General features: G+C 44.1%; 1 protein-coding gene across 4 annotated transcripts in view; it reads right to left on the reverse strand.

Moving 5' to 3' along the window:
* Nucleotides 1–24662, reverse strand: part of PALM2AKAP2 (PALM2 and AKAP2 fusion) — a 277549-nt gene that overhangs the window by 95180 nt on the left and 157707 nt on the right. For 3 of the 4 annotated variants that reach the window (XM_075488516.1, XM_075488518.1, XM_075488517.1), the window contains one exon: nt 20983–21065. In XM_075488516.1, the coding sequence (XP_075344631.1) occupies nt 20983–21065 (83 nt within the window). Of the gene's footprint in view, nt 1–6791; nt 6879–20982; nt 21066–24662 lie in introns of those variants that run through there. The other variant, XM_075488519.1, reaches the window with a different exon arrangement.

The following is a 24662-nucleotide window of genomic DNA, read 5'->3' on the forward strand; positions in this document are numbered from 1 at the left end:
GAAAGTACAAACTACAGGCAGCCCAAAGATAGTGATGGGAAGCATCACGGAGACTGGGAGCATCAAATGGATGCAGGACAGACTCAGGCTCCTATCAGATGGAACAACGGCAGCTAAAGCCAGCACAGGTTCTTCTATGCGACTCTTTAGATCTGACTAAATGGCCAGAACAGTTGAGTTTTTTTGATTAAGCCGATTTCAGTATATTAAGTATATCCACTGCTTTCACAACAGAAAAATACAGAATTGCCATAAATAGTTTGAAAATATTGAAAATATGCAGAGAAAGGGAAAAGACTTAAAGGAATTGGACCACAACTTCAGCTGAATTTTTCTTTTTGATGATCACAACCAGCAGCAGGAGCAAGGAGCAACGGAGGGCTGGACTGGTCTCACTGCTTTGCCGAGCTCAGTCAAGCCACGTCAGAACAACACTGCTGGGAACTTGCCCCAGTGTGTCCCTGTCCCAGCCACGGGCTGTGAACAGTTGAAACAATACGGCGTCGAGACCTGAACGCATTTGAACTTTTGTCTTTGCACTTCCTCCTTGCACACCTGGTCCTCCAGCCCTTCCTTGAGACTTTGGCTGGCCAGAGTCCTCCACTCCTTGGTGAGATCAAGCTGTGCCAGTAAAACGTGTCTTGAAAACACAGGGGCAGCTGGAACATCAAACCATGGCACAAATCACAACAGCCTCTTCACCTTGCATGTAGTTTAACTGTTTTAAAATCAGGTTAAGTGACTCTTTGGGTTTACTGATAGTGGTTCGCATACCAACATGTGGGTTCTCAAGAGCATCACAGGCAAAATCCTTTTCTTGCGCTCACTCTTGGGGCAGGGTAGCAGCTAATGGGGAACTCTAAAATTGGAAATAAAATGACCTATTTATGAGGAAAGTTGATGGAATAAAGATTTGAGATTGGCTTCACATTGTCTTTCTCACAAAGCTACAGGAGCACTGTGATAAATTCCTAATAGAACAAAACTAGACAGGCAAAAGGTTTGTACAAAACCTGCTGGTTAAACCTCACCTGCTTCAACAAAAATAATCTTTTCTTCTTTACTTGTGGAAAAACTTCAACCTTTATTAACAGATTTATACTGATTTAATTAGTTTGACAGTGGGGTTTGGTGCAGGATGCTAATATGGGTATACATTTTAGCTGGTTCCTATTTCTGGTCTAATGTCTTCCTGAAGCCTGCCCAAGAAGAGTTATTAAAAAAAAAGGGAAATTCTTAAAAGTCAAGTTTTTTCAAAGATGGATGGATCTGGGTTGTGTATTAGCAATCCTATTAGGGAATTGTTCTCAACTGGCACTACTAAACTTGCCCCACATTCAACAAGATACAGAAATAGGGCACTCCAAGCATATATACAGATGGAGCTGTATTTTTCCCTGGAGTACTGGGGAAAAAATGGCTGTTACAAAGCTCAACTCAAACAATGCTGGTGCCACTGCCCCAAATAATGAGGCATGAGATGTCCACTTGAATTCTTGGATTTACCGTATAAAACGTAACAGCTGTGATGTCAAAAAATAACAGCTGTGATGTCAAATATCAGTCCCTGAGAAGAACTGTTAGGAAGGAAGCTACATATGTCCTCATGTGCATGTGCATTTGCACCCAGGCCCAGTCAACAGAATTGTCAAACTTACTAAGTCACTCAGTGATTGTGGCAGTGGTGTTTGTGGTTCTGGTGGGGTTTTTTTTGTTCTGTTTAAGTCAGTACAATCCTAATGTGTCACCAGTTTAAATTATCAAGGCAGGATAAAATTGACGCAATTGATGCAATTATCAAGGCAGGAGATAGTTTTTCTCACTACTTTAGTAAACTGGTAAACTTCAGCTGCTAGAAAGGGAATAAATGACACAGATATAAGCCACCTTTTACTGGTAGCACTATACCCGCTACACCCTTAAAAAGTCTTCCTGGTTCATGCATACCTTATACAAACAGTTGTTATACAAAGCAATATAAAAACATGTAGAAAAAAGCTGGTAAAACATGGATAACCCTTCCCTTCCAACGTACACACGATGATGCGAATTTAGCAATTTATACAGAAAGTTTTCTGCTCTTTTTCCTTTTTAACACCGAGAAAATGGGAGAAGATGGAAATTACAATGCCCAGAGCCACAAAAGACATCAGTGGAATCAATAGATTCTGGACAAAAAATCCAGATCTTTGAAAGCATCCTTTTCCCCTGGATCATGATTCGTCTCTTTAGTCAATTAGATGAAGCTGGAAAGAAAATTCTAAAATGAACAGGACATGCTTTTGTGACTCGGTAGCACATACCAAAGCTTTCCCAAGCGCTTATGCAAGACTTTTAAAGTAATATTCCTACCCCTTCTGAAGACGTATATATGTTTTGAAGGGAATTTGCTCTATCTTAAATGCATTATTGTTTTTCTCTGTTATTAATAAGGGATTAAAGAAATCATTCTCTCTGCTAAACAGTACCTAGGGAAAATTCTCACTTTTGCAGTATATTGCATGAAAGTATCATAGCAAGTGATATAACACTTGAGTCTTGTTACTCCTACGTATTTTTACCACATTTCTGAAGAATTACTCTAAAGGCACAGTTCTGCTTTCTCCTGTAAACCCAGTATCTTACTGTTGCCAAGTAAACAAAAAGTAAAACTCTGAACTCTCATTAATTAGAAATTTAAGTCAAAGAATCTCTTTTTGGAATTAAGGACAGCACGATTTAGAACTGTAATGGATTACTGAAGATTGTTCATCACCAAAAATAAGCCCATAATTTGTATTGGTAACACAGAATTTTAATAGGAAAAATGTATCCTCTTTTTTGTTCATTTTGGCATAATACCAGAACCCAGTATTGTGAATATGATTATTTGGGAGATAAGAAAAGGAATGACAACATCTAGATTTCTGTAGTACATAATTTTGAACAGTAGTTACAATATGATTTTTTAATAAACTAGGATGAGTCTTCCAATAGCAGCTGAAATTAAAGTTTCAACACATTGTGCTTGGGTGAAGATTGTAAAACAGCCCTGAAGATCTTCCAATGTAGAGAAGAAAAAGGAAGAAACAAGAGTTCCATTTTATAGCTGGGAAATTTCTGCACTAAGGATTGAGACTTGTTTTTCAGGAAGGAGTGAGATAAGTTTGTGGTCTCCTAAAATTACTGTGTGCAATGCAACTTTTTTAAAGCTTTGTACACATTTCAGTACTGATTTACCATGATGCTCACTTGATCACAGAACACAGTATTGGAAGGGCCCTGAGATGCCATCTTAGTCAATATCTAGCTTCTTGCAGTCAACCATTATGGCATTGATGACAGGTTACCATTAGGCTATTTTAAAAAATCTTGCCAATCTGAGATATATTAAATGACTGACTCTCCGGAAGCACCTTCCATGTTTCTTGGACCACAGAGGTAGTTCACATTACCAACTCAAACTGAACATCGCATGTTTAGATGGCTGAGATGAAAACCAACTCTAACTGACTTACCCCAGGATAGAGGAAGACTGCAAGGTTTGCTTCCTCATTGAACACTAAACCGCAGCATCATTGTCCCCCTCCATCAAGCTGTACTGTGAAGTATATTCTTAGCAGCAGAAGAATCCCAGATAGGAGAGTTCATAGAGTATGGACTTCGCTTAACTGCATTTGTCTTGCCACAAGTAATTAGTAGGTATCCCTCACAAGAATGAAACAGACTGATGTGGAATACTGATTTACCAGCGCAATGCAACCCAAAGTCTTACAACTATTTAAGCAGAAATAACTTAAAATTTTGGAGATGCAGAAGAAAAAGAGTACCATTTTGGCATATGGCTCAAAAAGAATTACATAAATTATAGCTATAACTGCATTTGCTGGCATTCATTCAGTGCTGCTGTTATATTTCATAATTAAACTTAATTTTATAGAGCTGTACTCTAGTGGTCTAGGTCAGCAGTCAGTTAAAGAACAACCCTCTACAGGACAAATGCAATACTTAGGTAAGTGAGCGTCATCATAAATAAGCAGTCCAACTTTTTTTGCTCACATCATTTGAATGCCAAGACTACCCTACCAACTTCAATGGACTTGCTCCTAGTGGGTAGGAGTATCGGAAAGGATTTTTCCTCAATGAATTCTGAGTCCAGAATCTTGCTAGTGTCTGTTCATTAACTTTTGGCATTGAAACAAACACAAAGAATCAGCCTAGAAATGGGAAGGAAGCAATGAAAAGTTGTAGCAAAGTAACACAGAATTTAAGATGGTCTTTAGGCAGCCAAACAACAAGGCATAGGTGAGAACCAAGATGGGCCCCTTCAGCAGACTGCTAGGAGAGACAGCTGCCAAAGCTCTTCATTTTTTTAAGGGGGGGGGGGGGGGGGGGCAGGGGGAGAGAGAGAGAGAATTTTGGCGGCTTGAACAAACATATTTACCCCAGAACCACAAATGAACTAACTGCCAGTCAAGTGAAGTCAGAACTGCCTGAGAATCAGTACTGCAGCATGTCGACAAGAGAAAAATCACGCTGTGAATGGTAATAATAGGGACAGTTCTAGATGTTGCATTATGTAGCTCTTCATGTCTTGCTATAAATGCAGTATCAATAGCGCTTGCTAAATCAGCAGGTGTTTCCAGCAGCAAAAGTGAGTTTTGCAGTTTAGACAAGACAAATCAGGCATGAATTAACTGATCCCACGATCAAAGTATACCTCAGACTGCTCAGGATTCTGCTGGGTATACTTCTCATGCTGTAAGCCATACAATCCTGTGTTCTTCACTTAGCCAAAACTCTGGCTGAAGTCAAGAGGTGTTTTGAGTAATTTAAAAGGACTGGGAAGTTATGCACACATCCCTTAGTACAGAAGCTGCACATCCACAGAGAAGGAAAATAACCATCAGCTGCCACAAAAGCTACTTCTTATTGGCACTATTATAAGACACCTATAAATATGGCTTAATTTACTTAAGAGCTCACCTGGGACCTGTACTCTTTGGACAGGTGCTTGAAAACTTAACGCGAAAAACAACCTATCAGTTATCTGAAGTCAATATCTGTACGTAACATTTTAAATTTGTGCAAACTTACTTTGGCAGAGGCTATTGAAGGGCAGCAAATGGACTGGCATTCAGATATAAAATGAAGATAAACTGAATAAAAAACACTCAGTACTGACCGGTCAGAAATACTTACAATGAATACACCTAAATGAACACCATTTCAGCTATAACTTCATCCTCTGCTGTGTGCAGGTACATAAAAACTATGATCTAAAAATATATGAAATAACTTGCACTTCTTAGGAAAAAGAAGTCATGTACTACCACACTACCACAGATACTGATGTATATATACCTTCCTCGGGTTCCTGAGGCTGGTGAGACCAGAAAATGTAATTGTGAAAGTGAAATAAACCCCCGTCAGATACGCAAAACCTCTGCAAAACACTTACACAGCATGAATACAAATCGACATACCAGAGCCATGAGACAATGCTAGAATCAGAGGATATCATTACAACGTCAAACTGTTAATCACAGCTCAAAATAAAACAACATGTTTATTTCATTGGTAAAATCACAACCGGGGGATCTGCTCTACCTCTTCTAACATTAGGCTGGTACTTATTGCCCTAATGTACATCTTCTGGGAGCTGATAGGCGATTCATCTTAAGATAAAAACCAAACTTCAGTATGATGACTGCTCTTTATGGCTAATGATTAATGTTATCAGAAACTCAAACACTGATGTCCGCAGTAGCTGCCTGCCTGCCCACCTCAGTAATAATTTCAATAACTTTTTAGGAAGAGACACCAACGTTTCAGAAGTTTACACTGCAGTGGTCCTAAGCAGAAGCCAAATAAAAAGAAATAAAATATTTAAAACTCATGCTTCCCTGTTACTGAGGGGATCTAAAAATAGAAAGACTTCGAACAAAGATACAGGAGATTTTCGGTTCAAAAAGGGGAGTCCAGGAAAAATTGAGATGGCCATGAAAAAAACATGCTGATTAAAAAATAATTACGTCACGGGTTTCTCAGGATCTCAACGAACCCCTCCACGCCGCCACCCCGGCCCTCGCCCCTCCCGGCTGCCCCCAGCCCGGCCGGACCCGCGCACCGCGGCGGCCCCCAGGGAGGGCGGCAAAGACCCCCCCCGGACCCCCAAACCGCAGCCCGGGCGGCGGCAGAGCCGCCCCTCCGCCCGCGGACATGGCGGGGCTGCGGGCACAGACCCGGCTTTCGCTACCCGGCCCCCCCGCCCCGTCCCGCACCCCCGGCGGTCCGCGGCCCCCGCACCCCCGCGTCGTGAGCCGTGGTCCCCCCACCTCCCGCCCCAGGGTTACGTGCACGCGTGGGGGGTCCCGCGGGCGCGGGGCTGTGGCGGGCACACCTCGCGGGGTGGGCGAGGGCAAGCGCAGGTCGTGCCCCCCCCCCGCCCCCGCATCGCCCCTTCCCTCCTTGCTTCTTCCCTTCCCCTCCCCGCATTTTCATTCTCCCTTCCCCTCCTCGCCTCTCCCTCCCCGCGTTTCCATCTTCCCTCCTCGCCTTTCCCCGGCCCCTCCTCGCATCTCGACCGCCTCCCCCCTGCCTCCCCCGACCCGCTTTGCTTCCCGCCCCCCCCTCCGGCATCTCCACCTTGTGTCCCCCCCTCCCCGGCCCGCAGCCCGCCGAGGGCCAGACAACTTGCCGGAGCCGCAGCCAGCGCCGCCTCCCTTCCCTCCGCACCCGGAGCCGCGCTCACACAGACAGACAGACAGAAGGACGCACGGACACACGCGCACCCCCGCGCACGGAGGTACCTCTCCAAAGCGCGCCCGCTCCTCCGGCGCGCAGCGTGCGCCGCCAGCTCCGCGCGCAGCCCCGGCACGTCGGGTCCCCCTTCCTCCTCCTCCTCCTCCTCCTCCGCCTCCTCCTCCCCGTCCCTCCCCGCCCGCCCCCTTCGCCGACGCCACGAAGAGGGGGGCAAAGCCGCCGCCCGCCCCGTCCCGCCCCGTCCCGCCCCGCCTGGTCCCGTCCCGTCCCGCGGGACGATGCGCCCCGCGCGGGGGCTGCGCGCATCCCCCCGGTCCCGCCGCGGTCGGGTTACCCGGCCGGCTGCGAGCCCTCTCCTGTTACGGGTGCCCGCGCCGGGCGGGAGGGGAGGGAGCCGAGCCCCGGGGAGGGCCGAGCCCCGGCGGGAAGCAGCGCGGCCCCGCGGCCCGCCTCCCGGGGACGAGCAAAGCCGGAGCTCCCCGCCACTGGCAGCTGCGGGGGTTTCCTGAGCCGTGGGTTTCGGGGTGGTTTTGCTGCTGGCTGTTTTGGGGGTTTTTTTCTTTTCTTTTTCGGTTTACTGGTGTGGTTTGGCTTTTTTTTTTTAAATACAGGCAGCGGAGCCGACTTCCATGGGCTTCTTCAGTGTCCCCTTGAAACCAAATGCACTTGCAGCGTTCACAGTAGGCTCTGGCAAGGATTTGCATTGGTCTGCCACCCTGCCTGTGAAGAATCTCTGCCTTTTATTTTTGGTTTCAAAATGAACTTAATTATCCCCTCAGCTTCAGTGATGGAGATGGAGGAACAGCTCCTAACCCTCTCTTCCAGCTGCTCGTGGGTGCGCAGACCTCCACTGTAATCCTTTTACATCATTCCTTCTCTTGGCTGAAGAGTTGCAGATTGCTCATGGGGGCCTCTGTCCGTAGGTCGTCCTGCACCTCTTATCCTCGATGCCCTCTTGAACATCATCCTGATCTAATAGATCCTTTTTGAGGTGAAGGAATACGCAATATTTAAGATGTGAGCAGACCATGGATTCATACAGTGGTGCAGTGATGTTTTTCTCTTAAAAATATTTTATGAGGAATTTTTGAGCACAGAGCTGATGTTTCTGTGGAACTGCCTGTCATAACACTGAGACTTTACTCCAGCAATGGCCAGCTCAGAGCCCACCATTTTACAAGATTGTTTCTCCACGTGCATCATTTCACATTTACCTGTGCTGAATTTCTTATGTTGCCCAGTCAGCCTCATAATATCCCTGTGTACTTCTTCACAGTCTTTCTTCTTATTACTGACTTGAGTAAAGCAATACCACTGATGAACTTTGCTATTTCACTCCATTCCCAGGTGAGATATGAGTACACTGAACAGCGCATGTCCCAGCACTGACCCTTAGAGAGCCCCATACCATCCAGCACCTCCCTCCATTGTGACAACTTGTCATTTATTCCTGTACTTTGCATTTTATCTTCTAAGCAATTACTGAGCTATACCAGGGCTTTCCCTCTTGTAGCTATCGCTGCTTAGTCCCTTAAAAGCCTTTGTCAAGAGCCTTTTAGAAATCCAGTCAGATATGGAAATTAGATCACCCTTATCCACATTTTTGTTGACCCTTTCAGAGAACTCCAAGAGGTTTGTTTAAGGCAGGACTTTACAGAAGCAATGTTGACTCTTCTCAGATAGATTGCATTAATTCAGGTGTCCTTTAGTTCTAACCCAATTAGCATCTCTATATTTGCACAGTACAGGCACGAGGTTTGCAAACCTCTAGTTCTCCAGAGTCTGCATTGAAGTTTAGTGTCATGTTTGCCACCCTCCACTCTTCAGGTGCCAATGTTTTAAGGGGGAGGTTACATGCTGCTGTTGATAATTCAGCTGCTGCATCCTCGGGGGACAACTCAAGGACACAGATGCTCACATACAGGCACATTGCTACCTGAATGTCGTGATAGTGAAAAAGGCTTATAATAAAAGCTAATGGTATAAGGACGTAGATGCATACATACATAACTGCAGACCTGTAGGCCAGTGCTAATGTAAATAAGAAGTTACCTTACTAATTAATATGTGGCCACGACCCTCTTTGCAAATGTATGTGTCTGAAAGCATGGAAGAGTGTGGTACAGACAAAACCCCACCAAGGTCTTTGGCCCAGGGAACTGTTTGCCATTCTCCTTATCTGCAGCCATCTGGTTTCTCTCTTTCGTACTTTGCTGTAAATTCTCTGGATCAAGGATGGCCTTTTTTAATGCATATTTTTTACTTGCCACTAGCATCTGGCATGGGAAGGGGGAAGGGAGACCAGCTCTGAGCAGGGGTATTTCAGTTGCACCACCCAGCAACGGTCCCAGGAATGCCTGCAATTCAGATACCTGCCCAAAGACAGGACTCCTGCCCTTTGTCCCTCTAGGATATGGTGCAGCTGTGCAGGGCATGTGCTAGAACCGCAGTACAGCTCTGTTCAGCCTATTTGCAGGGAGCGGGCTGGGAGAAAGGAAAGCTGCACCTCCAGCACCTGACTGAAGCGACTGTGCACAGATGTGCATCACTGCTCACGCCCACCAGCCTGCCCCACGGGTGTAAGAGTCCATACTCCCACAGATAGGTATGCCATCCAAATGGCAATGTGGGGCTGCGGAGGAGAGAGAGAGAGGAAGAGGAGCATGGGGGTTGCATCCCTCTTGGATGTTTCTCAGGTCTGACCATGTTTGTTGGGTTTTCAGAAACTTCAGATGCTAGAAACAGAATAAGCCAGTTATCATGAGGAAGGGAGGGAGGAAAATAAATGAGTCTTTTTTAGTTGCAGAAAACATCAGAACCGTGCAGAAAGGTCCCCTTCAGGCCTCAGAAACATAATTAAAATAAACATACTCCAGTCTCGTGCTTTTTGAAGGCCTCAAGTTTTGGAGACTGTCAATACTGCACTGTAGAGAAACATCTGTGATATTCATAGCAACCAAAGATGTTACGCTGCCAAAGGGGGAACTTCAGAGCTCCTCTTCCTGGGTTCCCACCCCTTTGCCCTTTTGTTCCAACAGTTATCTTCTGCTCCTCTCCTGCTTACTGGCCTCGTAACAGGATTGGACTGAACTGTGTGACTGCAGCACAGGTTTTGTTCCATTAGATAAAGCAATATCACAAATGACACTGATACTGCTTGAATTTTGGTTTGTTTTTTTTTTTTCTTATGACAGGGATGTGTTTACTTAGTACTAATTAAGTAGCATATGACTAATATACCACAGAGGAAATCAAATGCGATTTCACCGTGTATATTTTAATGAGTTTTGCCTATTGCTTCTAATTTGCATTTCCAACAGTCTCCTGGTTTCAGCTGGGGTAGAGTTCATTTCCTTCCTAGTAGCTGCTATAGTGCTGTGTTCTGGGTTTAGTATGAGAATAACGTTGATAACACACTGATGTTTTAGTTGTTGCTAAGCAGTGCTTGCACTGGTCAAGGGCTTTTCAGCTCCCCATGCTCTACCGACTGAGAAGGCTGGAGATGTACAAGAAGCTGGGAGGAGGCACAGCCAAGACAGCTGGCCCAAACTGGCCAAAGGGCTATTCCATACCATATGGTGTCATGGGCAGTATAGAAACTGAGGGGAGTTGGCTCGGGGCAGCGATCGCTGCTCGGGGACGGGCTGGGCATGGGTCAGCGGGTGGTGAGCGGTTGCAGCACTTGTTTTTTTCTTGGGTTTTGTTCCCCTCTCGCTCTTCTGTTGTTTTCCTTTTCATTATAATTATTATTATTATCATCATCATCATAATCATCATTATAATATTTCAGTTATTAAACTGTTCTTATCTCAACCCACGAGTTTTCTCACTGTTGCCCTTCCGATTCTCTCCCGCATCCCACTGGGGGGAGGGTGAGCGAGTGGCTCTGTGGGGCTTAGTTGCCGAGTGGGGTTAAACCATGACAAACAGTTACAACAGCAGAAGACAATTATGTCTTAAAGTTTTGTCTAATGATGTATTTTGTTAATGCTCTGTAATTTTTTTACAGCGTTACAGAGGGCTTCACGTAGAGGGAAGAAGGAATTAATTTTTGCTAGAGTCCAGCCTTCCCTAATTTTTGCTGTGAAGTTAAAATACCTTTACCTAAATAATGAATTGCAAGATTAGTTGGTATTGTCTTAAAAACTCTGAAAGTAGGAAGAGTATAATCAGCCGCATTAATCCAGAATTTGTCAACAAGAGTAGTTATTTTTAACTCTCAAATGACTATTCCTTGCCTGCCGTTCCCTTTCAGGCCTGCTTGATGTGCCCTGTGAACTGAAAAGGGGTATGTCACCCCTGGTATTACCTCATTCCTCCTCCAACGACTGACCAACGTACATACCAAGGCTGTACTGAACATGTAGGAAAACCCAACAAAAACAGATCCTGAGATTAGTGTGACGTCCTTGTGAGAGCTCAAGGAAGTGCAACGGCGTATCTGATCTTCTGCTTGTCAGGGGCTGCAAAACTGAGGATGTTTTTCTATATACATAGCCTGTGGACAAGAGGAATCGTGCCACTGAGATCAGTGGGAACCGCAGACACTCAACACCTCTGACAACTGGGCCACATGCTTATGTGAGACCTTGTTATTATACACAAAAGGCTCTTATTTCTACTCTTTTTTTCTCTGCCACATAAGCTGACCTAGTTTACAATCTGCCTCTGTACAGATGCGTCCTCTTCCATGGGCAGAAAGAGGACAGAGCCATTGCCAACAGAGAGTGCCTGGAGTTAGGAAGGGGAAGAGACACAGGGCGGCTCAGGATGGGGAGATAAAGAGAAGGAAATGAAAGGCAAAGTTGTTTGGAGGAGGGGAGAGAGAAATGGGGAGAGAAGAGAGCGAAGCCATATCTGTATCTGCTACTCCTGCTTTATCCAGGAGACCGAGGAGTTACTCAGTCTTTGCTTTGGGACTTTGTCAGTATATTGGAGCCCAGTTTCAGTGAGGCAGATTTTTTATTGTTATGCAGCAAACCTTCAAATGGAGAATAATTCAAAGGGGATACCTCTTCCTATTAGGAAGAAATTCTTTCAGGCTGCTGTTTTACAGCCCAGCACACCGTTCTTGCTCTCTATGAACTCCCAAAGATGCTGAGAGCAGTGCAGAATAAAGAAAAAAAGGAAAATACTGTGATAATGATGCTGGATATTCCAGGCACTTTTATAACATTTATAAAATGAAATGCAGTCCTGAAAGGTGATGTGTGATCTGATAGCCTCCACACTGAATTTCTCTGAGTATGAAAAATGAGTTTTGCTTGGGATGCAGATTTTTAAGTGTCTTAGATTAGCTGTCAAAATTTTGTGATTAGATTTGTTTTCCTTTCCTTGTGGTTCTGGTTATTTGTCTGACTGTAGAATAACGTGCAGATGAGCTGGATGAGGGAATGCACCGGCTTGCAGTAATGCGTGTGAGATGAAAATGGTACTTCTGTGCATTCTCTGTGCATTTATAAAACTAATGAATGCAGAGATCCATCAGTCAGTTAGCAGAAGAGCTGTGGGAAGTTTGGAGGTCACATTCATAAATGCTTTATATTCAGTACAGGGATGAAATCTTGAGTATTACAGAGGTAGGGAGCTGCCGGTAGGGCACTGACTGGAGATCCCTGTTCTATTCCTGGCGTTGCTGATGACATGTGATGTGACTGAAGGCAAGTCACTTTCCCTTATTTGTCTATATGAGTTGATGAATTTTAGGACAGGGACTGCCTGTTAGTGGGTGTTTGCAGAACTTAATGGGACCTCAGCTGTGGTTAGGGAGTTCAAATACTAACGTAGTATGAACTTAAAAATTATTTTCTGAAATTATTCAGCTAACAGGCTCATTTACACACATCTATTATGTGGTAGAATAGCTTGGCAAGATCTCTATCGGGAACTAGCTACATGAGTAATCTCATTGACTTAAATGTGACTCCTTGAGTGAGTAATGTTTTAGTACTGGCTCCATAAACCGTTTTAGTCATCACCAGCTTACAAACTACGCGCAGAGCCCTGCCAGCACTTACCACACAGTGTAGTGTATTTTATTGCAAGCAATTCTGTCACAGGAGTAATACCCAGTAGTAACTGTTTGTGTAATCTACGCCCACGTGAAGAAGTTACTCTGTTCTGCAGTTGCAAAACCAGCCAAGTTTCACTGGCATGGTGTTCTCTTCAGTTCATGGGAACTGTTAGTTCCCCTTCACAAGAAATCCAAAGAAGTATTCAGTACCTGTGATGTTGTAAGGAAGAAATTTTTTTTATTGCAGCTTGTGGGGATACCGCTGCGTAACTGACTTACGGATCTTCCTCCTTCTTGTGGAAAATGCAGTCATTGCAAATCTGGAGCTGCAAGGTTTCACCTAAAGCCCCTTACAGTCTCACACCAGCTAATGTTTCTGCTTTGATTACTCCTGCCTTATCTTCATCTCTTTGTATGTACCCTCTTCCACAATCACCCCTGTTTCTTTCCCCTACTGTGGGCTTTGTGTCTCCTTTCAGTCTGTTCCTTTTCCTAAGCGCAGAAAATATCCCATTCAGTAGTATCCCTCTTTTATTCTACAAATCCCTCTTTCAAGTCTGCTTCATCAATAACATCAACATAAGGCAGTCCTGAAAGATGGCTTGCCCATGTCCAGCTTGCCTGATTGAGCCTGAACATCCGCAGGGGCAGGAAGCATATCTCTATATATTTTCTGAATTACTGCGTGCATAGGAAGAGCCATATAAATATAGCACTACTTGTTACCACAGCATTACATATTCAACATTTATATCAAGTGCTGGAGCAATATAATCACAGACTACAGTACTTCAACAATTACATACAGTTGCATATTGTTCCTCCAACTAAACAGGCATAGCAAAAAAGATTTAAAGAGCAATCATTATTTTAGAAATAGGGAACCTCTGTAACTCTTCTGTACAGTACTTGAATAGCATATCCTCACAAAGAGCATTTGTTTGTGAACTAAAGAGCTTGATCCAAAGCCCAATGGAGGCTCTTCCAATGCATTCAATGAGCTTTGGATTAAGTCCTTCCTGAGGAACAGATGCAGGGTTTTATTCACTAGCACTAGAACAATAAAAATGACAAGACAAAGAATAAAGTTGTCTACAGAGAATAAAGCAGTGTTGTCCTGCAGCAGCTTAAATACATTAGGCTCTATAGTTAAAAGAAAGTCCTGTAGAGTTGTTGGTAAAATTGTTTGTGTATCCCATTCACAAAATATACAGTGCAGAAATGTTTAAATATCTACACATAAACACCCTAACACAGTGTATTTCACTGAGTATTCAACTTCTCAGTATTTGCAAGGGCTGAGTTATAAATGTAACTACAAATTCCAGTTGTGCAAACAAAGATAACACAGAAATAGTTTGTTGCCATTAATCATCAAAACTACGATGGAAGAGAGAGCTGGAAATTTTTTTATGCCATGGCTCTTAGATGGATTCAAAGTGTTTACTGAGACCTCGACTAGACACAGGCTTTCCTTTAGTAAGTTTATCTCATTCAACATAATGATTTCTTATCTGGCCAGTAGATGTTATCAAAAAGTAAGCAATAATGAGTGTTGAGGAGCAGAGACATTTGCCCCTGCAGGAAAAACTGGGGCCAGAGTCACCCCAGGAAAAAGAGTCCAACAAGGGAGATAAGCAACTGTGGGAGACACAAGAGACTAGACTGAAGTAAAAGTGGCAGCAAATGAGAAGAACAATTAGCAGAAACTAAGCCGGGTGGGAACCTGGGACTTGCAGCAAAGACAAAATATGAAGGGAATCTGATCAGAGGCTTTCAAGAGGTCTGGGTAGATCTTGTGAAGACATTTAGTGGGAGAGAGAGCGAAAGCAGCAGACAAAACAGGCTGTTTTTTTTAAATACCTGCATGGATTTATGTAAGAAAGTAGAAATTGGGAAAGGAGCCTGGATTAGAAGAGGTTGCAGTCACAGCAAAAAAGACCCTTGTGATGAATATGTGGAGAGAGAGGTGGATTTTGAGAGAGCTGAGGAACTGGTGTGGTCTGGTGCAAGGAAGTGTGATGAGCAGAAAAGGACGTTACACAAAAATTTTATACCAGGAAAGAAAGAAAGGAATAAAAAGCTGACAAATAATATTACACAAAGCTATTTCTGTAACTATGAAAAATAACACCATTTAAATTTTACCTCCTCGTATTTAAATGTTCCTAACTTTTTCAGCTCACAAGTAGCAGCCTCAGAAACAAGTCAGTATTAGTAAATCCCATATATTTAATTACCAGGCAAAGCCAACACAGTGCTTACTCCACTTCCAAACATTAACTAAATGCAGAATGGCACATTTTGTCATGCCATCTTTTCCTGGAGGGTTGCCACAGGTGTGCTCTGAGAATTATGGAGAAGAGTAATCCTTCTGTCTTTGCTGTTACTCCTACATGGGGAACCCTATCAGCCTCCAGGGACTGAAATCCCCACTACGTAGAGGAGGAACAGCAAGACCCTCTGGCCATACTCATAATGTTTATGTTGCTACAGCCTTAATGAGTGCTCCTGTGAGTTCTTGATACCTTTTAATCTTCTGAGTTTTGCACATTGAGGTACAAATCTTCAGCAGTTGAGCTGCCTTCTCCAGACATTTTACCAAGCCCTCCCTATAATCCTTGGTTTATATTCCCTATATATCCTTGGTTTCAATATAGGCTGGGGGATGATGTGATGGAGAGCAGCCCTGTGGAAAAGGACTTGGGGGTACTGATGGATGAAAAGCTGGACATGAGCCGGCAATGTGCGCTTGCAGCCCAGAAGGCCAACTGTATCCTGGGCTGCATCAACAGAAGCGTGGCCAGCAGGTCAAGGGAGGTGATTCTGCCCCTCTACTCTGCTCTGGTGAGACCCCACCTGCAGTACTGCGTCCAGCTCTGGAGCCCTCAGCACAAGAAGGACATGGAGCTGTTGGAGCGGGTCCAGAGGAGGGCCACGAAAATGATCAGGGAGCTGGAACACCTCTGCTATGAGGAAAGGCCGAGAGAGTTGGGGTTGTTCAGCCTGGAGAAGAGAAGGCTGCAGGGAGATGTTATAGCAGCCTTCCAGGACTTAAAGGGGGCCTATAGGAAAGACGGGGACAGACTTTTTAGCAAGGCCTGTTGTGACAGGACAAGGAGCAATGGTTTTAAACTAAGGGAGAGCAGATTTTGACTGGATTTAAGAAAGAAATTTTTTATAATGAGGGTGGTGAAACCCTGGAACAGGTTGCCCAGAGAGGTGGTAGATGCCCCATCCCTGGAAACATTCAAGGTCGGGCTGGACGGGGCTCTGAGCAACCTGATGTAGTTAAAGATGTCCCTGCTCATTGCAGGGGGGTTGGACTAGATGACCTTTAAAGGTCCCTTCCAACACAAAGCGTTCTATGATTCTATGATTCTATATTCAAGGCTGGATGCTTGTTCTTTCCAGCGCTATTGCAATGGTGTTAAATGACTCCAACTGGGATGTGTCATTTGCTGCAGGGTGGATGGCAATACTAGAAATGATTAAGTGAGAAAACCAAGGCTATCTGAAGGTCCTCAGAAAGTCAGAGACAAGTGGATAATATTCAAAGAAGATATTCTTTGTCCTATGACAAAGAATGTTTTTTTCTCATCAAACAACAATATCACAGTTTCCTAAAGATGTTTCACTTTCTTGAATTAGAAAGTGTACAGGCCCAATGACTAAACCTGTGGCCAACCTGAAGGACTGACTGTCCCTGCAGTAAGCTGAGGTCTTAGCTTCACTGCATTTTCCAATCATCAAAAGTGAAATCATGCAAAATGAAACTGTAATGAGATGATAAGACAAGCTGATTATAGACCTGCTAATTAAAAATACACAGTATTCTGTATGGAAATCCAGCTCTGCATTACAAAACTGCTGTGCATTTTAATGTCTAACTCACATACTGTCGGAGCAGGCAATTTTATTTGTCTTTGGATATGAAGGCAGGTGGGCATGTTTTACACAGGCACCACAGCTTGACAGTCTTGTTACTTTGCTTTGACAGTTCCCACGCAGAGCTGCAGAAATGAAATTACAATGCCAGGGGTCAAACATAATGGCTCTGATTGCTTTGAACAACTGACAATCCTCTGGCTTCCCTGACCAACGTTGCTGGTCTTGGTCATGATATGAAGATGCACTCGAGAGCAATTAGTAGAGACCATAATTGGAAATGAACTCTTAGCTGTGTGCTGTGACATGCAGTTCAATAACTCAGATGGATCCTCCTCTCTGTTACCCTGCCGAGCTCTGCTGAATTCGGCATGAGTTGAGCTGTGGCCAGGACCAGGGATGGAGAGCAAGACCTGGGAAAACCACTGATGAGAGCTGGCAGGACCCAACTGGGGAAAGCATCAGCTGCAGCAAATAAACTATTTTACTCCTTGAAGCTGGTTTGTACCTTGCCTTGGATTTTTTCTGCATAAATGTCTCTGAATTTCAGCAGCACCCCTCCATGGCTGGCGTGGCAGCAAGATACATCCTAAACTGCCTGAAGGGTCAGGGAGGAGGGGATATGAAGCCATGCAGGCTTGCGCTTTGAAAGATGACCAGGGATTTTTGCTGTCTGGCCTCACGTGCTTCAGATACATACACTGTGCAGAAAGAGCATCTCCCTTTTAAACTGCTTCAGAGTGCTGAAAATATCAAAGCGTCTGTCATTTTCAGTTATCTGTAAAGTTTTCGGCCACAGTGCATTTATGGCAGTGGGGCAAGGGGGAGGATGAGGGGAAGGGGTGGCATCCTGGATCTGTTTGGATTTTTTTTGGTTTTAAGCAGCTGTCCAGTGAAATGAATTAATCTTTCTAGAGTTTCCTGGACTCACTTAGGTTCTTTGGTGAGACAAGCTTTCATAAAACCAATGAGGGAGCAAATTGAAGTTCTGTATCTCTGATAAAATATTCCAGCAAAACAGCAGCATCCTTTTCACTGCAAGACAAATTCTTTCAGCCTACTGCTGATCCTTTTATGTTGAAATTAGGAATTGTTCAGCAAGATAATCTCCCAACCTCCTGTAAGCAGTGTTGCAGAGAAGCCAAATGGTGTATACGTACATCTTCTTCCTTGTTACCAGTCAGCAGTAATGATGGTGGAAAAATAAAGAAAAACAGCTGCAGTTCATGCTACTCCCACACACATACAAGTTCTCCTTTTGAGCAAAAGCTGAAAGAAAGGCTCAGTAATAGAGTACATAGTATTCTGAACCTGTGCTCCAAAACGAGCTGCAGGCATAACAGGATGTGTTTTAAACGCAACAATGAAGAGGCAGCATTTTGCTATTTAGAAAAGAAGGAAGAAACATAAAAAACTCCAAGATCATTCATAAACTTTGGCTTGTTCAACAATAGGTCCAGCTTGGCACATTATATGGAGTGGCTCTTTGGGAGGACCGTATTTTTCCTTTCTTGTAAGGGAGAGTATTACTTTGCTTCATGACTAGGATCAAGTGTAACATTTGTTTACTGATCCATACCCTGTCTTCACTGGTTGTGAATGTCATTATCTATTAGATATAAGAGTTTTCTATTCTTTATTGAAACCTGTGCAATTAGCATTGACTTGAACCATACAGTCAAGAGCACAGTCTGGACCGAGGGGTAGCTTGTTTCGTCTTGTTAATAGTTTGTTAAAGTTGAGGGGAACTTTATGGTGGCCTAGGTCTCCACTTGGAGTAAGTAGGCTGTTGAAAATAACAGACATATGCAGATTTCTGTTTCCTGATTTCTATTAATTGAGATTCTTGCTATCATAAAAAAAATATTGCAGCTAGTTTTGCATGGATTCTTTTCAGAGTTAATCTAAAATTGATGGTTTTCTTACGTGAAAATAACCTTGCCCATTTGACTGTTTAGCGACAGAAAGGACAATTGTTTTGGGCTTGTCTCTCTCAGCAAATGCAAGCTCAGAAGAGTTTATGTCCAGCTGCTCCATATAGTCTTTGCCTCAAACAACAGGCTTCTCCCTTCCACAAATTCTTAGCAAGTTATTAAAGAAAATTCCAGCACTTCGTCATTTGCTATGACTAAACTAATTTTCTTCCATGCTGGTAAGGATACCCTCATGGACTTTATTGACTTTCCTGTGCTAGCACTTTGCTGATTCTGCTCACGCTGTGCCCGCGGCAGCACTGAGTCAGCCTCCCTCTTACAAAGTTCTGCCATTAAACCTCCTCCTTCAGCGGGGGGTTGTTATTAAAAAAATGAGACCTCTTTTTTAAAACCGAGGAGAAAACAATGCTAGGTCAGATTTTGTTCTGCGTGGTGTTACACTCCCAAGCAGTGGAAATACTGTGTTATTAAAACAAATTGCATTCTACAGTCATTGAACCTTTTTTCCCCTCTTCCTTAAGTATGACCTTAACTTAAGCCAGAGAAAGTTAGGGACTGATTAAACTCTAGCTCAAAGCTTTCCCAGCAGTCCTCCAGGTCCTGCTTGTGAGGTACAAGCTGCCACAAAGCGATACTGCACTGAGCAGAGCACCGATAGGAACCAGTGCAAAATGTCTGGGAATGCCTGTGCAAGTCCATGCTCCAGCTGCAGTCAGAATGATTTAAGTATCTGATTTAACCATAACATGAAGTTTTCATTTTGACGGCTTTGCATTATCAATTTGAACCTTACTTTTATTGCTTGGTTTGTAAATTATTTGCCTAAAGAAAGGTGGATTCTCACTGACTGGTACCCCTGAGGACATGTTGATTTGCTGCTTGGTATAGATTTAACCTTAAATTAGGTCATTGTCTTTGATAGCCAAGAGTATGAAATTCTGTGCTATATTGTCCATTCTAAATTGTTAACCACATGTAGTCAGATTCATATTTGTTGTTTATTAACAGATCTGTTTTGTTTTGTTTTGTTTTAAACATCAGATTGGCCCAGCCCCTTTTGGATTTTATTAGCACTTAAATAAAAACTGTGGGAAACCTGGATTTCGAGCAAATTATTAATGTTGTTTTAAATGGTAAATTAAACTAGTAATATGATAAGAAAAATCTAAGAAAAAGTTTTCAAAACATGTTTTGCATTTACATTTTCCTCATTAAAAAAAAAGTTTTTGCAGGTGCTGACTTTAGCTGATTATTCACCATGGCCTTTAAGATGTTAAAGCTAGCTGGTCTGAGATTCTCACACCAGTTTTTACTCATAGTGCAGAAGAAGATACGAACTTACTGCATTTTTGTCTTTAAATGCTTCTCTAAATGGAAGAGTTAGTTATTGGGCTAGACTTAACTAACTGTAATTTAAGAAAAAATTCCTCTGCTTTTATAGCAGAAGTCTGAAATCTGCTTCATCAGTTTCATCGGAACCAGTTTAACAGCCTTGATTACTATTTTAATTTCATTTAAAGAAATGTAAAATATGAAAATAAATTTAGGCATTAATATGGGCTATGTATATCCAAGTTTGCGTCTTTATTTAAAAATCCAATTCATAATAAAAAATTGTTGGAGAGGCCTTTAGTTTTTAACATGGTTGTTTTTGTCTTTAGGTATAAGTGCTTCATGCTCAGCAGTGTCAGCAGCCCTGAAGATGAACGTCTTGGCCCTGCAGGAATTCACTTGCCCATTCACTCCCTTTCCACTCCCAACATCTTACTGCAAATTCATTTGCTGCTGTTAAAAACACATGGCTGCACGCCATCACACCGGGAACGACAAAGAAAAAGGAATGTCCCCATCATGCCTTTTCCAGCAAAATGGTGTGTTTCCACCCACCGCCCAAGCACACCAGGCTACCAGGTGAGGGCAACGCTTCTCAGACGCTTGCCCTCCTAATGCTGACGAGCTGCTCGCGCGTGGGTTTCCAGCCGATGAAAGGAGGTGGGGTAGCAGTAACTGCAGAGGGGTCTGTGAAGAAGAGAAGGTGCAAGGGAAGACGTGTGGGGCACTGACTAATGGTGAGGAAGAACTGAGCGTTGGTTTGACACCATCTTGCAGTGAGCTGCCAGGATTATTTAACAAGACCTCCAAAGAGATGCACTTTTATTGAAGGTCCTCCTAATCCCAACCATTGCACCGGGCTTTCAAATATTTAGGAGGAGACCCTGTGGTAGTCAAGCGAATGCAGTTGACACCAACAGGGTCTGCTGTGCAAACTACTCCCACCACGACAACCTCCTCACAGCTGAAGATGTGGCCCTTCCCACCGAGCGCGGGTGCCATCGAGCATTATGTTTGAGCACAGCATGGATCCCTGTGCTTACCACAAGGACGCGGTGGGAGGAGACTTACCCCTGCACCCTCTTCGGCTTCGGGACTTTCACAGGGGCACGGTCCCGGCGGATCCCTAGGCAGCATATCCGATCCTCCTGCGCCTACAAAACCAAAGACATTTTATTGCCCATGGGAGAATATGCATGGCTGAGATGTTGCTTTGCTTTGCTTGGATCCATTTCTCCCAGCCACGCTCTGTCACCAGCCTGGTATCTCGTCAGCGTTGTTAAAGAAAGCAGAAAGGGCACAAAAACAATGACTGAAAAATATCTTTGCCAGCTGGAAATAGCTCTGCGTGCTGTGGAGAGGCAGCCACTGCTGGGAGAAAATGCCGTGGGTGCTTAGCGAGTTGACACGCCATGGCTCAGGAAGGACGTATTCAATTTCAGCCCCCGCAGTGGCCATCCCTGTCCCTAGGGCGGTGCCCGATGCCGGGGCGGGAGCTGCCCTGGTCCCTGACGGGGTGGTGGGCTGGCCCTGGCTGCCAGGTCCGGCCTTGCCACCCCCAGGGACCCCCCCAGCCACCGGTTGCTCTGTGCTCGCCTGTGTTGCTGTGCTGAAAGCGTGCCTGTGCTCACACCATCCCTGGGATGAGCTCGTCCCATCCTGGGGAGAAGCCAGAGGACTTTTCAGCACTTCTGTGCATCCCCAGGGAAGGGTAACTGAGGGCACCTAGGACCCTAACTAAGAGCATCTCATTAGTGAACACTGTTCGTCAGCCGGGCAGTAGTCACCACGGCTTACGGTGACGTCAGGTTACAGGCGCAGCTCGCAGGGCATGGTGCGGGCAGCCTGTCCGTCCTGTCTGGAAGAAGAACCTCTGCACTTTTATTTCTACATCAAGCTTAAACCTTGAAGAAGGTAAGAACATATCCGCTGATTTCACCTCCAGGGAAAATCTTGCTTAAGCATAGCTAGCCACAGACAGCTGCTTCATTGCTCTTGGAATTTCCATAGCAATGGCAATAATTACAATAAATAATGGTGGATTAGAGTCAGATTAAATGGGTGAATATTTTCTAAACTGTGAAATTAAATTATAGGGGTTACACGATCTCCTCTATAGAGGATAAGGATGTATAAGGATTTATATATCATCTCCAGTAGCACTGTTGAATGTACACATTCATACTGAGAATACATTGAATAATGTTCCTTGTGCTACCACAGCACTGTGCGCACCTACTAAATTTGAAATATGGCTCATGTAGTAATACAGCTTGAAATGGCTCTGCAGTCCTTGGTCAATACAAGGACAGTTATTCATGCCCTCTGCTGCTACTTCACTCTATAACCTTGAGTGGGTCTCTTCAAACCACCCCTGTTTGTGTACACTCCACAGTTGTGTTACGATTACTTATGCAAAAGGATCTGTGCATCAGAGATGCCCTTTGCTTATTTGTTGCTCCAGCGGACAGTGGCTCACACTAACAGTGCTAGCTTGAGCTGTAGCCGACCTATGGATACATGGAGGCACTGACTATGCACTTGTACCTTTCTAACAATATTGGCTGGTGGGTTTCCTGCTTTTTGGCAGACTCAAATAGACATATTTTGCTCTGGGGGAAGAATATGAAGAAGTGTCAGTGCAACTTATGTGCCAAAATCCTGTAGGTGCTTTTAACTTTTTCCAGCACAGGTTCGTTGGAGCTGACCCTTCCTCTTCCCACATGCTGAGCTGTGGGGTCCATGTGGTCCACAGAGCCAATAGGTAGCCCCCAGCAAGGTTTAAAGACTGCGCTAAAACCAGTGGAAGTGCTTAATAACAAAGTTGGGACCTTTTTTTCTTGTTGTACTCTCATCACTCTGGAGAAGTCCACAAAGCCAGAAGTCCAGTCCTGTGACTTTACCCTCCTTTGCGTTCATCTCTGCTGGGGTTCCCCTGGAGCGTTGCTGCTTTGGAAGTGGTGCTGCAGAAAAGGCATCTAGTTTATTCTGTCCTGATTTCTTTTTTCTGCTGTTTTTTTTCTTTCTTTCCAGCTCACTTTGATAGCTTTATTTATGCTGATCTCAGGCCAAAGGGATCTTCCTTGTTATATGTCTGTAGAGCATTTTAGCATAGTGGGCCTCTGATTGTCTACTGATACCTATATGCTCTCCTGCTGTTCAAATACAGATGTAAAACAGAGCTGTGTGCCTTTTTTACCATTTCACTAAAGCATCCCTTCATACTCAGGCTCCCGTGCATCTTTTTCTGCAGTATATTTGGAACTACACAGCCTTCAGCATGTTGTCCATGTGTGGATGCCTCTGTTTGCATTAGTAAGTAGCTGTGCAGTAGGAGTGGATCACAGGACGGGGAGCAGTTGGTGCTGACATCTCTAGATCTATATTGTAAGTATTTTCAGGATTTAAAGTCAGACTAGATTTAGTCTGATTCCCTGGACTGAATGTTACCACAGTGTCAGAAGGAGTAATACTTGATTTGAATATTTGTGTTTCCACTAGGGTTTGAAAAGTATTTCATGTGACCCTGCAGAAGAGTTTCTGGTTTGGTTTCCTCCACAAGGACTCTCGTCTGCAACTCAACAGTCTCATCACATAGTGTGAATCACTCCACATCTGAACCAGTTGCAAGTGTGGTTGAGGAAAGAGGGGTGAGTTCACTAAAAACCATACTACTGTTCTCTGCCAAAGTACTGATGTATATGCAGCCTATGCCCACCAAGAAAGGGCAGTCTGGTCACTAGGATGCTAAGTGGAGGTGTGGATTGCCTAATTTCACACTTGTGCTACAACTAGCATTCTGCATAGCCCTTGGTAGGCACTGGTACTGACTTAAGTTGTCCACCTGTAAGTGATCACAGAATCACAGAATGGTTTAGGTTGGAAAAGACCTTTAAGATCATCGAGTCTGACCACTAACCTAACACTACCAAGACCACCACTATACCATGTCCCTAAGCACCTCATCCAAACATCTTTTAAATACTTCCAGAGATGGTGACTCCACCACTTCCCTGGGCAGCCTGTTCCAATGCTTGACCATCCTTTCAGTGAAGTAAAATTTCCTAATATCCAGTCTAAACCTCCCCTGGTGCAACTTGAGGCCATTTCCTCTTGTCCTATGGCTTGTTACCTGGGAGAAGAGACCGACCCCCACCTCTCTACAACCTCCTTTCAGGTAGTTGTAGAGAGCGATAAGGTCTCCCCTCAGCCTCCTTTTCTCCAGGCTAAACAACCCCAGTTCCCTCAGCCGCTCCTCATAAGACTTCTGCTCTAGACCCTTCACCAGCTTCGTTGCCCTTCTCTGGACACGCGATATTCTTTGGACAAGTGATATTCCCCAATGATGTGGCAACACATGAAAGATTAAGAAGAGAGCGTCAGAGTGGTAATACAGGTACTTAACTAGAAAAAAAGTCATGAAAGTTCAAGGCCTAGAAATTAACACACATAAGAAAAGAATAGATTTCCCCCAAGTCTCACAAACCTATAAATACCATAAGCCTGAGTAGACTTCATCTCCACACTCTATATTTGGTGACAGGCCATATCTGCCACAACATGGACCTCTGACTTGATCTGCATGGAGGACACGGAAACTTTATAATCACCCTTGGATTAAAATAAAAAAAACCAAGCATGTTCACAGCCATGGACATGTTGTAAAGGCTGGACATAGTGCCAGTTCCTGCTGCCGTTAGCACAGCTAAAGTTTTACATCTATCATTGTCTGTACAGCAGTGATGAACTAA

Source organism: Mycteria americana, chromosome Z (assembly GCF_035582795.1).
Source record: "Mycteria americana isolate JAX WOST 10 ecotype Jacksonville Zoo and Gardens chromosome Z, USCA_MyAme_1.0, whole genome shotgun sequence".
Classification (NCBI taxonomy): Eukaryota; Metazoa; Chordata; class Aves; order Ciconiiformes; family Ciconiidae; genus Mycteria; species Mycteria americana.